General features: G+C 30.3%; 1 protein-coding gene and 1 long non-coding RNA gene across 2 annotated transcripts; both read left to right on the top strand.

The window, feature by feature from the left end:
* The first annotated feature begins 1,554 nt into the window (after positions 1-1,554).
* LOC141666131 (secreted RxLR effector protein 161-like) lies at positions 1,555-2,199 on the top strand. The gene has a single exon (XM_074472128.1). The coding sequence runs from the start codon at positions 1,555-1,557 to the stop codon at positions 2,197-2,199; it is 645 nt and encodes a 214-aa protein (XP_074328229.1).
* A 12,802-nt stretch (positions 2,200-15,001) lies between these two features.
* LOC141664233 (uncharacterized) lies at positions 15,002-15,812 on the top strand. The gene is made up of 3 exons (XR_012551894.1): positions 15,002-15,316; positions 15,402-15,472; positions 15,786-15,812. It is a non-coding gene; the product is annotated as an uncharacterized LOC141664233 (long non-coding RNA).
* Positions 15,813-16,054: the final 242 nt, after the last annotated feature.

Genomic DNA, 16,054 nt, shown 5'->3' with positions numbered 1-16,054 from the left:
TAGTTAAAAAAATTTATTTTTAAACTAAAACATAAAATAATGAGAAAACATAATTTTATTAAAATTTTAATAGAAGTAGATTGAAGAGTCAGAAGTTCCGGATCCATAAGTTGAGACTATTCTGATCAATTAAAATACTTCATTCCAAGTATTTATCTGATAGAAGTACATTTGTACAAGCATCTATTTGTGGGTTTACATGTTGAAAAGGAAGGACGAGGAATTGGCAATGTTTAAAAGGACCAAGGCTCAAGTAGAGCATGGAACAGAGACAGGAGTTAAAGCACTTGGGACTGATCGTGGATGAGAATTATGTTCTAAAGAATTTGAAGCTTTCTGTACAGAAAATGGAGTCACATAACAATATACGGTTACATATTCCCCTCAACAGAATAGAGTGTAGGAGCATAAAAATCGCACTATAGTGGCTATGGGTCGAAGTCTTCTAAAACAAATGGAGATGTCGTTGACGCCATGGGGAGAAGTTGTAAGGCGGTAAATGTTGATGTGATTTTTGAGGAGGGAAAAACTTGGAAGTGGAGTAAAGATCAGCAAGGTATCCAGACATGTAATCATAAATACACATTCACTATTGTTGACAACTTCACAAATGAAGGACAGGGTTCTACAACTTCTTAGCAACTGCATTCAAATTTAGAAAGTGACATGGCAACGCTGCTATCACAGTCAAGAACGCAAGGCTCATCACAATCGAATACACAAAGTTTTGGGACTGAAGCCAATAGTGAACCAAAACGCTTTAGGTTCATGGTTGATATATACAACAACACCGAAGAGATCGAGTCAGAGGATGAGTTGCTTTTGATGGAAGGGGATGATCCAAGGAACTACAAGTAAACTGTCAAAGAGATAAGCTGGAGGCACGAAATGCAACAAGAGATGGATCCTATCGAGCTAAATGACACCTGAAAAATAACAGAGTTACAGCTGGAAGAAAGGTGATAGGGCTGAAGTGGGTTTACAAAATTAAGAAAGATGCAAATGGTGAAATAGTAAAATATAAGGAGAGGCTCGTGAAAAAGGGTTATGTTCAAGAATGAGGGTGGATTTTGATGAAATTTTCGCCCAAGTCACAACGCTAGAGACTGTTAGGCTATTATTGGCTTTGGCGGAAAAATACGGATGAGAGGTACACCATTTGGATGTTAAGACAGCGTTCTTGAATGGATAAACAAAGGAAGAAGTTTACGTGACACAAACACAAGGCTTTTTCAAGAAAGGGCAGGAACATCTAGTGTACAAGTTGATAAAAGCACGTTATGGTTTACGACATGCGCCACTTGCATGGCATACCAAACTCAACAAGAGTCTCGAGGAAATGGGTTTCACGAAGTGCCCACATGAACATATTTTGTATAAAAGAAGTAAACGAAGTGATACACTCATCATTGGAGTGTACGTAGATGATCTGTTAATTACAGGTTCCAAGACATTGAAGATTTCAAGTAGCAGATGATCGATCAGTTCAAGATGAATAATTTGGGGTAGTTGTCTTACTACCTAGGAATAGAGGTGAAGCAAGAAAAGGATTTCATGGAGCTAAGACGGACTGGATATGCTCGAAAGGTGCTAGAAAAAGCGGGAATGGGAGAGTGTAATCCTACCAAATATCCTATGGCCCCAAAGGAGCACATCACTAATGATGAGGGTCGTACACTTATAGACCCAATGGAGTATAAAAGCATGGTCGGGGGGCTTCGATATCTAGTTCACACCCATCCTAATATAGCCTATATTGTGGGAATCGTTAGTCGCTTCATAGAGAAGACCACTGTTAAGCACGAACATGTTGTAAAACGCATTTTCGGGTATGTAAAAGGAACTTTGGAATTTGGTTTAGTGTATTCCAGGCACAGTGCAAATAACATGCTCGTAGGATATTCGGACAATGATCTAGTCGGGAAAACACACGACAAGAAAAACACAGGAGGACTGGTTTTTTATCTGAATAATAGTCTCATAATCTGGGTCTCTCAAAAGCAACAGTGTGTTGCATTATCAAATTACGAGGCAAAATTCATGGTTGCCACTGCAGCCGCATGTCAAGAGATTTGGTTGAAGAAACTATTGAGCAAAATAAAAAGAGAGGAAGTAGGATCAGTCTTATTGTACATCGATAACAATTCTGCTATGATTTGGCAAAAAACCCAGTGTTTCTTGATAGGAGCAAGCATATAGATGTACAATACCATTTCATCCGGGAGTGCGTGGAGAGAATGGAGATAATCATCAAGCATATAAACTTAGAGTTGCAATGTGCACATATAATGACATAGGGACTTACCATAGTAAAATTCGAAAGGATGAGAAAGTTTCTGGGCATAAAGGAGTTAAACAAACAAGTTTCTTCTTAAGGGGTGATTATTGGATTTTCTTTAATATGAAACTTGTATTTATTTATTTATCTTGTGTTTAAATCAGTTGGATAGTACACTATATGGTTGAATAAGTCGTTGCATGTTTGTTTTAATGTGTGTTTTAGTCAAGTGTTTGTGGAAAAGTTATAGGAGATGCATATTAGCAGTTAGAGTCATTGTGGGAGGAGGTTACTCTCTGTGATCCTAGTTTCTAGCCATTTTCTTATCTATAACTTGTATTTGGTACTATAAGGATTTGTAATAAACATAGCTTCCATGTAAAACTTTTGTCTCTCCGGTTGTACATTTAAACACCTATATCTATACATAAATTTTTTTGTTTTCTATACCATTATGGGTTATTGTTTTGCAAATTTCACACCAAAGCTACACCCCATCTCCATTAAAATAATAGAGGAGGAAAATTTTGGTAGAATTGAATAAGGAGCATTATCACTTAGAAAATCAATTCACTTCTCACTTTTATTTGAAAAATCACTAAAATCAAGAGGTATAATTGTTGAACTCTTATAAGATTAACAAAATATCTAACAAGAACAACACTAAATAATCAAATACATATAAATCATGTTGGTCTTATGGACATGTGGGTTATTGGAGTAAGGATTATCTAGTAAAGGTCTATGAAATCTGGGGTGGTACTACAACTTGTGGATAACATGATTATTGGTGAGTTTATTGCCTCACAAGCCAAGGACTATATATTACCTACAAATATATACTACTTTTCAATTATCTATCACTGATGCCCCAGATAATGTATATATTTGGGTTGGTATTCCTCTCTTTATAGATAAGAATATTGCTAGTACTTAGAACATAAATTGCAATATATTTTCCTATAGTGCATCATGTGTCTTATAATATTAAAAATATAATAAGCCTAAAATGTTTAGTTAAAAATATCTTTAAACTTTGGTTTAAATGTGGTACAGCTGTAATTTTATACATATTTTCCTTTTTTTAGAAAAGGTTACTTATTAGTTTTATTAAGAATAATATTGTGCTTTTTTTTAATTATGAATGCTAAAGAAGAGAATATTTTAAATAATATTAATGTTATTGCTTTAGAATAGAAAAATGATGTGGGCAACAAATGTAAAAGTGACCATTAAAATAGTATATATTCTTGCTTATAGGTGGATGCTTATAGGTGGAGACAAAATGATTAATTTCCATTTTAAACTTAAAGTGTTTTTTGTTGTAAATTTTATCAAAATAGTGTCTAAGAACTTCACATGTATATGTATAAAAGTTGATGGTGGTTATTTTTAAAAATTATTTAAAATTTTATTCTGACTAAATAAAATCAAAAAATTATACACATACTTTTTTGTATGTGATAGAAGTCAAAATAAGGTACATATAAATAAAAATATTCAATAATTTTGAATCTTTATTAATACGCACTTATTTTAAAGTATAACACTATTAAATAATAAATGATTAACAGTGCAAAAAAAATTACATCTACTATTAAATCAAATTAAAAATAAGAAAAAAATTAAAATAAGTAAAAATAATATAAAAATTCATTGTTATATCTAGAATGTTCTACCGCCTTCTCTAGACTTCTAGTCATATCTCTATGGTTCCATATTCATTTATAAAAAAATCCACCTTCACATTATATCAGTATTCCTCTTTTCTCTATTTTCTTTTCATTCTCTCTGTGATCTTGATCTTTGGTAGCAGTTTCCTTCTATAACCTTTTTTTCTCTAAGCTCCTATGACCTTCTTCTTTGTTTGTAAATGCCTTTTATATTAGATTAGGAAAAATAAATGAAAGATGTTTAGACAGAGGAATAAGTTTGAAATGGTAAATCCCCATCTTTTTATGCTCTCTTGTTATACTATAGATCTGCTATTGTGTCTTTCATTTTTCATATGTTCTGGTCATCATGATTATGGCCAATTTGTTAATCTCTTATTATGTAGCTGAACAGTTTTTATTGGGATATTTTTGATGCTATGTGTATGTGCGGTTCAGATGTGAAATTTTAGTGGCATGGGTTGAAAATTCATTGTTATCCTGATTTTACTGGTAATGAATCTACCATTCAATTTATTGTGATATCTATTTTTAAGGTGTAGGCTACAGCAGTGGTTAATTGGTTGTGATGTTTACTGATTATGATTTAAATTTGATAATTTGGGGGGAGGGGTAATTGTTGGGAAAGTGGATGGGTACACCCCTGTTTTTTTGGTTAAAAAAATATGAGTGTTTATTCCCTTTACTTTATGGTTTGGTACTTGATCCAAAACTCTCTGTGTTATACATAATAACTCATCTTCTAGTATTTATTTATGGCCACATGCTAACAGCTCAAAATTATAAGCTTAACTTATTTTAATTCCAACATTGATAAAAACAAACCAATCAAATAACTAAATTATAAAATTTCCGTCCATGCACACATAGTAGACAAACCTTTCAAATTAATTTTATCACGAAATAATACATTTACTAAATATTTAATTAGCTTTCCATGTAATTTTAAATATTTTATTTAATAAATGTGTTTTTTGTTATATATTTGCAGTAAACAATGAAGAAAATGCTCCATGAATTTTAGATGCAAGACTAATATCTTTAGGTGGAAGCCTAAACCAACCGATTGGGTGCTCGTGGAAGGTCATCCTAGGAAGGTTGTTATTCATGCAATAACTATAATAACTTAATGTGACATTAGGTTCCTCTATACAATATTTACATAAATCTTTTTCTTTTGTACAACACTGTAATCAGATAAATGCTATCAGGCCATCTGTGAATCAAACAGAAGTCACTGCACTAGGTGCATTGCAAACTCTTGAAGATATCACCAAACTGAGTACAAACAGTATTCCAAAAATGCTCCATGTGAACCTGCATTAGTTTAAGATGAATTCGTAGCTGATCTGAACGCCCTTGTTCATTATGTTGCAACTGCTGAACTTGACGGTCAACTCTTCAAAAGGAATCTATAGGTCTATATTTTATATTGCATTTAATACTCAGTTTATTTTAGTTTTCATAATTTCAATAATAAATTAATATGTTTTTTTTTACAGGAAAATAAATGAATCAGATTTCAAGCACAAGAACAATACTCAATGAGGTGGAGAATATAATTCAAAAAAGTGAAGGAATAATGTCACACTATTTGAAGAAGAAAATGAAACAAAATGAAATATATGTTGAATAAGATTTGTAATTAAAGACTAATCATATTTTTTCTTGTACATATATAAGGGTTTCGGTCGGTTGTATTTTTGACACATCTGGAAATTTTGTTTATAATCTTAATTTAATTTATGATAAAGAAATTATCAAAAAATATGATTTTTCTAGTTTTTTTTTGGGATTTTATTATCTTCCAATATTTTTTGCAGATAATGAAATTAACTGAAATCAACCAAAATCTAGCAAATATGCAACAACGTTCCTAATTGTATATCTTGTGCTTTTAATTTGATGTATGCTTATTTTAATGGTAAGCATGTTTCTAGTAATAAGACTACTCCTCATCAGCATGTGAATAATAGGAAGCATGATAGGTCTAAGACTGTCGTAAGGCTAGAAAGGAGACATTTGACCTTGTAAACAGCCTTAACAAATTTCTATTTAGGCTCCTTTCTAGCCTTAGGAGGACTAGCAGTCTTAGACCTATCATGCTTCGTATTATTCACATGCTGACGAGAAGTAGTCTTATCACTAGAAACATGCTTACCATTAAAATAAGCATACATCAAATTAAAAACACAAGACATACAATTAGGAACACCACATACTATATGAGAGGGATTAACAATAGGAAAATTATGCATGGTAGGCGATATTTTTAAACTGAGATATTTTTAAAAAAAAGCCATTTATAATATAAGTTACTTTTATTTTACGCTGGCTTATCTCTTTCCAGATTTTACTATGTTTTCTTTTACTTGTACGTATAGGAACCCCCATATTTTAGTAAAATTGTTAACACTACAACAAAATAGGCCAATTACGACGATCAACTTACGACGGAAAAAAATGCGCGCCCAACTTACGACGGAAAAAAGTAAAACGTCGTAAATATTTACGACGAAATCGAAAACCTTCGTAAGTTTAATATTTTATTAATAAAATTATGCACGACACGATTAAACAAAAATGAAAATTATTTGAATTTGCGACGATTTAAATATTTTGTCGTAAGTTAATTATTTTTATTAAAATTTTAAATTGAAATTGAATAAAAAAATATTTTATCTAAATTTACAACGAAATATTTTTGACAGAAAAAATAGGATCGTCAAATTTACGACGGAAATTAAAATTCGTCGTAAGTTATCAAAGATGGAAATTTAACTTTTTCCCAAAACTTTTGGCGGGATAATAAAAATCATTTGAAGTTGCGACGATTTGAACATTTCGTCGTAAGTTAAATATCAAATTACGACGAAAATTAAATTTCGTCGTAAGTTATCAAAGAGGGAAATTTAACCTTTTCCCCAAAATTTTGGCGGAAAATTTGACTTTTCTCAAAATTTTGGCGATAAATTTGACGTGTCTCAAGTTAGCACATGATTTTTGATAATTTCAATTTTTAAAAAATATTATTTCATGATCCAACCATATTAATGTCAATATTTATTTGTTTGGGTGACATTTCAAAAATTTCAGAAAAAATTATATATTTTGATAAAGTAATTTACTATGAAACATTGATTATATCACTAATATATATAAATATATATTGTCATCGATACGGTTTATCGATGAAAAATCAAACCATATATATACCATATTAATGTCAATATATAATATTGACTAGTTAGGTGTACTAGTCGAGCTCATGTTTGACTATTAAAATGTCAAACTAAATATTATTATTTTGATATAAAATTTTGGTTACATCACTAAAATATATACATATTGACATCCATATAGTTCGATCGTTGAAAAATATTTTTAAATTAATTGAAATACTAATTCAGGATTCAACACTAGTTAGCTGCACTAGTCAAACTGAAGCTTGACTGTTAAAATGTCAAACCAAATAAAATTATTTTGATATGAAATTTTGGTTATATCATTAATATATATATATATATATATATATATAGATAGATATCTATTGACATCCATATGGTTGAATCGTTGAAAAATATCTTTTAAATAATTGAAACACTAATTCAAGATTCAACATTAGTTAGTTGTACTACTCAAACTAAAGCTTGACTGTTAAAATGTTAAACCAAATAAAATTATTTTGATATGAAATTTTGGTTATATCACTAATATATATATCTATTGACATCCATACGGTTGAATCGTTGAAAAATATTTTTAAAATAATTGAAACACTAATTCAAGATTCAACACTAGTTAGCTGTACTTGTCAAACTGAAGCTTGATTGTTAAAATCTCAAATCAAATAAAATTATTTTGATATGAAATTTTGGTTATATCACTAATAAATATATCTATTCACATCCATACAGTTGGATCGTTGAAAAATATTTTTAAAATAATCGAAACACTAATTCAAGATTCAATACTAGTTAGTTGTACTAGTCAAACTCATACTTGACTGTTAAAATGTCAAACCAAATAAAATTATTTTGATATGTAATTTTGGTTATATCACTAATATATATATCTATTGACAACCATACGGTTGGATCGTTGAAAAATATTTTTAAAATAATCTCAACACCAATTCAAGATTAAACACTAGTTAGATATACTAGTCAAATTGACGCTTGACCGTTAAAATGGCAAACCAAATAAAAATCGTTTAATATGAAATTTGGGTTATATCACTAATAAATATGTCTGCGGACATCCATACAGTTGGATCATTGAAAACTATTTTTAAAATAATCGAAATACTAATTCAAGATTCAACACTAGTTAGTTGTACTAGTCAAACTGAAGCTTGACTCTTAAAATGTCAAACCAAATAAAATTATTTTGTTATGAAATTTTGGTTATATCACTAATATGTATATATGTTAACATCCATATGGTTGGATCGGTGAAACATATTTTTAAAATAATCGAAAAATTAATTCAAGATTCAACACTAGTTAGCGCTATACTAGTCAAACTGATGCTTGACTGTTAAATTGTCAAACCAAATAAAATTATTTTGATATACGGTTGGATCGGTGAAACATATTTTTAAAATAATCGAAAAATTAATTCAAGATTCAACACTAGTTAGCGCTATACTAGTCAAACTGATGCTTGACTGTTAAATTGTCAAACCAAATAATTTTTTTTTGATATGTACCTTTTGTTATATCATTATTATATATCTATTGACATCCAAATGATTGGATCGATGAAAAATATTTTTAAAATAATGGAAACACAAATTCAAGATTAAACATAGTTAGTTGTACAAGTCAAACTCATGCTTTACTGTTAAAATGACAAACCAAATAAAATTATTTTGATATGTAACTTTTATTTTATCACTAATATATATATCTATTGACATACATACGGTTAGATCGATGAAATGTATTTTTAAAATAATCGAAACAAAAATTAAGAACTAAACACTGGTTAGTTGTACAAGTCAAACTAATGCTTGACTGTTAAAATCACAAAGCAAATAAAATTATTTTTATATGTAATTTTGGTTATATCACTTATATATATATATATATATTGACATCAATACGGTTGAATCGATGAAAAGTATTTTGAAAATAATCGAAACAACAATTGAGGATTAAACACTAGTTAGCTGTACTAATTTAATGTTTGACTGTTAAAATGGTACACCAAATAAAATTATTTTGATATAAAATTTTGGTTATATCACTAATATATATATCTATTGACTCCTATAATACAAGTTATAATATGTACTAATCATCTATTGGTCATATTGGTGCTCAATACTCTTTCATTTCGGGATAGATTATCCAAAGGCATTGCGAAATATATATAAGGAAATTTTTTATTTTAATAAAAAGCTATTTATATAAAAATAAATTAATATTGAAATATATATATATATATATGTTATTATTATTATTTCTCAAAGTTAATAGTATACTTCAAGAGTCAATTTTATATTTTTATAGAAATAATATATTTCATAATAATTTGTAAAATATTTATGTATCAAAAAAGTGACATCTAATTTTTCTAATATATTTTTTTAAATAATCTTTTTAACGATCAAGCCATGTAAATGTTAAGATTTATTTATTTTAGTCATATACACAAATTATCAAATATAAATATACGATTATATATATTTATATTTAAAATAATTATCAATTTTTAATCTATTTAAGTTTTAATAAAATTTTATTGAGTTTCCGATTTTTCCAAAAAAACACCCCGCCTTTGAGAAACTAGGGATTTTTGTCCGCGCTACGCGTTCTAAATATAATTAATTTTTTTAAAAATATTAAATAATATAAAGAGAAATGTTTACGTAACTTTTCATTTGAACACTAACACAATATTACTCTTTTACGAAAAAAAATTACGCAAATATAATTTTTCACATATGTTAGAAAGATATATGTTGCGTTGTCATAATTATTTTTTAAAACATAATTAACTAATTTTAAATTTTGTTTGTTATAAATTCAGCCCATGTTTCACTTTTTTTCTTATGACATAGATTAATTTTAAGGTATATTACAATTTTATGAAGGAAATGATCTAAATATAATTTAATTAGTTAATAAAAAATTAAAATAATCTCAACAATATGTAAATTGTAAAATTTAATTTAATAAACTTTAAAAAATTTCAATAATATGTATATTTTAATATTTTATTTAAAAGAATTTAAATTTATATTTTAAGATTAGATAATTCATACCCAACATGTCTTTAACAATGTATTCGGTTTAGGCATATTGAACAATACCGTTAACCGTCAACAAAACATAGAACAGAGCTCCGCAGAGGGAGGATCGATGACTACTACTTCAAATCACGGAAACCAACCCTCTAAATCAGAAGATTATGAAATTTTTTTGGAGGTTAGTAACCCCATCCATCCATGTTTTAGTTGTTGTCAATTGGTTGTAAAGTTCAAGGTGAGTAGATTGATTAAGACTTTATTTTCATTCAAATATAATTTTTCAGTATATATAATGCTCCATTTGTATGTATAAGAGTATTCCATGTATTGATGTTGATTGCATATTTTAGTTTGGAGTCATATAGACAATGATTTGATTTCAAATTGATATAATTAGTTCACCGATGGATGCATGTACTTCTGTAGAGCCAATTGTTAAGATTTCCAATAGTAGATTATTCACGATTTTATTAAGATTTCTGCATGAACTGTTTTGGATTGAGTTTTAAATTTGAATGTTCAGGAACTTAAGAGAAAGCACGACTCATGGAATGTTGACTGGGATATGGGTAAATATGTTACACAATGTTTTTCATTGCTTGTTGGAAGCTGAATTAAAAATTTAGGTATATATGATTAATCAATGTTAAATGTAGGTAGATGACGAAAACCGTTAGGCAGTTTTGTTTCTGCAAATGTGGAGAGAGATGAGGATGGAGCATTTGTAAGTGTTTGACTGATTGTATTTGAACGTTATTAAGAAGTTGAATTTATTTCGTACCTGACAGCATCATTTATCCAAAATTGCAGAGGGTTCCGTCTAGTTTTATTGATAAATTCCGGAGTAAACTTCATTCCCAATTGCACATAAAGTGCAAGACAATTGTTTGGAATGCGAATTATTATAAGTATCGAAAGAAAATATGTGGCCTTCAAGAATTTATGAGATATTATGATTTAAAGATGTATTCTGTTGTTGTTTTTGAATATTATGGGTATGGCAACTTTTATGTCCAGTGTTTCAACCATATGGCTGTTTCGATTACACATTCCTCAGTTGAGCCAATATTTTTTTCAATAAAGAGAACTATAACAATTGGCTGATGGATTAGTTTATATATTGTCGTAATCATGATGTTACTGAGAGGTACCTTGCTTGTATTCACTACAATTCTATAAGACTTTATTCTGAACAATCCTTGATGTTGATTAGACAATACTCAAGTATGGAGGACTTGGATAATATGGCGACCACTCTCTCTATCTATACATTTATTATTTCCCTCATATTTATAAACATTGGGTTTATTTATCTTAAATCTAATACTCAATGTGCTCAATTGAACAAGAACTGCCTACTGATTTGGAAAATTTGTATAAGCGATGGAAAGGATTATCCAGGATCTGTTTGAAGCATGGCTGCAGAAAATGGGATGTAATCATGCATTGGGTTGAAGAAAAGTGTTGGTTAGGGAAAGGATGGTCTGGAGTTCTGAAGGAGTTGGATATCTGCGCAGGTGATGTTATAGCTATAAATATGGCTCAGGAGCTACCAGAAATTGTTCTACTTTATATTTTTAAAAAGAAAGAAGTGGAAGCTGAGAAAACAGAAGGTATCTCACAATCTTTTGATATTACTATGGGGGTGCAACACTTTATTTGAAACATCAGTTTTTAATACCTAGAAGATACAAATATATTTACTATAAATTTAAATTGGATAATTAACAAACAGGGGATAGGAATGGAAAAAGATCGTTTTATAAGATTTTTTTTAGGGCCCTTTAAAGCTTGGATATCTTGTGAGTAACCTATTGTTTTTTAAAATACTCTTGTATCTTTTTAGTAAATGATCAATAATTCTTTTATGTTTTAACATTGTAACAGACAATCTCGAGATTTTTAGGCCAGGAGACTGAAAAGTAGCTCCTTGGTGTTGAACATATTGTAATCAATGGGATTCTGTGGGATGTGAGATACGATGCTAAAAAAGGATAATTTATGGGCTAAAACAACTAATTAAGTATTTTGGTCTTGTGGAGAATGATATGATATTATTTAGTTTTGATGTGAATGGTGAGTTTTGTGGAAGGATTTTTATGTGTGAAGGAAAGGAAATTACACGTTCCACAGCGGAGAGTAATGGGAGGAGAAGGCCTAGTGGCAAATTTTTTCTCTTTGAAGATAATGTGACAGATTCACCTGTTGAGATTGGTATGCCATATGTTTTGTTTCCTTATTTACTTTGCAGGCACCTTTTACATAGGCATTGGTCGTGATTTTAATATTGTAATATATCTGTACTTAGAACAAAATGTTGAAATTGTGGATGTGTCAACTAAAATGGAGGTGGAAGGATATGATAACCCTGCAGAGGACAATACTGGAATACAGAATATGGAGTTGAGGGAAAATAACAATCCACATGATGCGCAAGTTGCAATGAATCTTTAGTTTTCTAAATTATTGGATGGAAGTCTCTTGAACTCTAAATGTCATGGAGCGGTTAATAATAATATATAAGACTATAATATAACTATTTCGAATACCTTGTTGTATTATGGTCAGGAACAGACTGATCAAATTATGCTAACATATTCAACTGTTGTGCAGCACATTCCTAGAACTATAAGATTTCAAGATCAAATATGGAAAAGTGGAGACATGGTGAAGTTCAGAACGGGCCAAGGAGTTTGGGATACAAAAATAGTTCTAAACGGTACAGCTGCCAGATTTTCACGTGGATGGAGCAAATTCAAAGATCTTGACTTAAAGGAAGATCATAATCCGTGCTTCACATTATAGCAAGACAGTGTTGTTCCAACTTTTAACATTGAAATCAATCCTCCCAATTTAGTAATTATCCTCCATATATTTCATAGGATCTGATTATGCTACTTTACAGTATCAAGGTAGTTTGGAGACTGAGTTTTGATATTCTGATGTTGTTGGAATACTCTTTATATCAATTTGAACGTGTTCCATGTGGTTATGCTTTAAATTACATTGAATGATGTTGTAATTTTGTGTTTGCATATGCGACTTAAGTTTTCAAGCTGGTGATGAGAACTTAAATCAAATCCTTAATATTATTAGGGGAGTGCCCTTTTATTGTCAATAGAAGACTAATATATTGTTTTGATATATTTTTAAGTTGATGACTTATACGCACTTGGTAAATTGTACCTTTTTCATTTTGATACTTATCTATAAATTTGGTTTTTTCTCATAAACCTCTCTATATTTGTAATGATTTGCATATTGTAATGTACAAACTTTTTTTTTTGAAAATCACTTCCGGTTGAAATGGTAAGTGCATTTGAAAAGTTTCTGATTTTTCCAAAAAAAACACCCCGCCGTTGAGAAATAGAACAGTCTAATAATCTAATTGCTTTACATCTGAATATATTTTCAGTCTCTCTTTCTCGCTTCTCTCTCCCCTTCACTCTTCCCCTCTCTTTCTCCCCCTCGCCTCTCCTGGTTTTGGAAAATCTATACATACATAAATGTTTACTTTAATTCTAGCCTCCTTTGGTTGATTTGTATGTTTCTTTTACACGGGCTTTAGTTATGGTTTCGTTTAGGATTTCAATTTAACTTCAATTTGGGGTTTTAGTCAGTGTTCAAAACTAGGGCTTTAGGGCTTATTTTTGGATTCAAGGGAAGGCATCCCTGTCTCTCTCTTCGTGGTATGCACATCTCTCTCTCCCCTATCTCTATGTTCATATCTCTCTCTCTCTATCTCTCCCTCTCTCCTTCCCCCCTCTCTTTCCCCCTCCATGTATATATATTTGTGTGGATTTTGTAAATTGTACTGTAATTAGCTACTAATTTTCTTGTAGTGCTTTATCTGGTAGATTTATATTTATTTGTTTTTGTTTGTGTTGCGTAGAGAATACAAAATAATTTGAATTGTGATGAACAGCCTTGTGGGAAAATATCAATAAACAATAAATCAGCTAATATAGTTCAATATAACCATTTCTTTATTTAAGAAGGATTTTTTTTTTCTAGATTGGCACTTGCATATCATATACAATATTTTTGGTGTATGTAATGCTGAGTTTTCTTCCGATATGCAGAACAAACCCCTCATTACCAAAGTTATTATGCTTTATGTACCTGGCCTTGACGCAGGTCTTTTCTTGTCACAGTCTAAGGTACTCCACAATTTCAAAGAGTATTGTGGCGTTCCAAAAGCATTGTCAGCTCTAAAGTTGGTGACATTTATCTTTTCTAGCAGAATATTGGATTTATGCATTGCATTTCTTGAAAGTTTATGCTTTTGGTTTTTTGTTTGTTGATAGTTGTGTAGCAGATGGAATACAGACTATAGATGTTCATCTTACATACAAGGTGAAAAGAAAAAGGGATATTACTGAGCCTATAAGAAAACCTGTTCAGAATCAGAGTTCCGATCAAGGTATATATCAGCTATAAAGTTATAGACTTGTAGTGCTTTCTGGGTTAAAATAAGTAAAATAGTAAACTATCTTCGATGCAGGAACCTATGATTCTATTTTTTATCTATCCTTTGGTGATCACTCGAAAGATTTACTATTTCCCCTGTCATATTACACACTCACACAGACCGAACTAGAACAAAATGGTTACTTCCGTAGTCAACCAGGTGACAATATATATACAGTATACCATTTCCTTTTTATCCTTTATTCCCTTCACGTTTAAGTTGTTTGGTTGTGTTGATAAAGCTGATGAGATCCATCTTTTGTGCAGATTTTATTTCAACTCTTCCTTGTCCTTCAGGAGCTCCTACCCACGAAATATTGACGCTTGATTGTGCAATGGTAAGGCAGGGTTCAGATGTTCAGTGTTGTTCCATGTTTCTGGCCTGGAAGTGCTATATCATTATTATATGTATATTATATTTCTTTTCAAATATTGAAGTTATGTACTATATTCGTTCTTCTAATCAATTTACTGTATAGTTCCACATCGGATTTTCTTAGTCAGACTTGTTAGTTATTGATGTTGCCGATTGAATTTTGATGGGATAATGACAGTGTCCCTATTGCATATGCTACAGCAGTATATGTGACTGTATATTCGATACATATATTGATTAATAGGGTTGCAGTGAAGGATATGGTAAAAATATATTGCTTTTTATCTGTTCGTTTTGCTTGGTTTAGGTGGAAAGTTCTTAAAAAAAACCTGTTCTATTGATTGGCAGGAAATCTGGTGAACCAAGCAAGAGGAAGCCATACTTGCCTGTTGATAAACAGTTCTTGATAACCAGAAATGGTAAATTTAATCTCAATATCCCTGGAATGTTTAGTTTGGTGTAAGATGTTTTTTTTCTTTTTTACTAAGTTGATAGTTTTATTTTTGTTATAGAAACTTATTATTTTATAATTGATTGTGATCATTAACTTGTATTATCTATTGTAGTTATAGTATCTTTACTTAATATAAGTATATAATATTGCCCCATGTGTTGTGTTCAATAAATACGTTTGGTATGTTGTTGTAAGAGGGCTCTGTCTAAGTAGTGTATAAAGCTGTCTGAATAGGGTTTAATAGGTTCTGCGTAAATGAGAGTTTTCCTCACTTGCAGAAATTAGTTGAAGGATACTTGCTTAGGGCTGCTCACATGAGTGATATATTCACGCATATTCTGATATGGCATTTATAGGTGGGAGTTGCTTTTTGGTTATTCTCCCCATTTTAATTAATTAATTAATTAATTTCAGTTTATTCAGAGTTTTAAAGCTTAACTATTATATTTAAGAATGGTAGGGGAAGTCTTGTGAACCAGAGACTGGGAAAGAATCAAAGGAGAAGGATACATTAGTTGCCCTAAAGGTATACTTGTATAAAAAATCA

Source organism: Apium graveolens, chromosome 6 (genome assembly GCF_009905375.1).
Source record: "Apium graveolens cultivar Ventura chromosome 6, ASM990537v1, whole genome shotgun sequence".
Lineage (NCBI taxonomy): Eukaryota > Viridiplantae > Streptophyta > Magnoliopsida > Apiales > Apiaceae > Apium > Apium graveolens.
The sequence above is the reverse complement of the archived record's forward strand: the minus strand, read 5'-3'. Positions and strand labels throughout refer to the sequence as shown.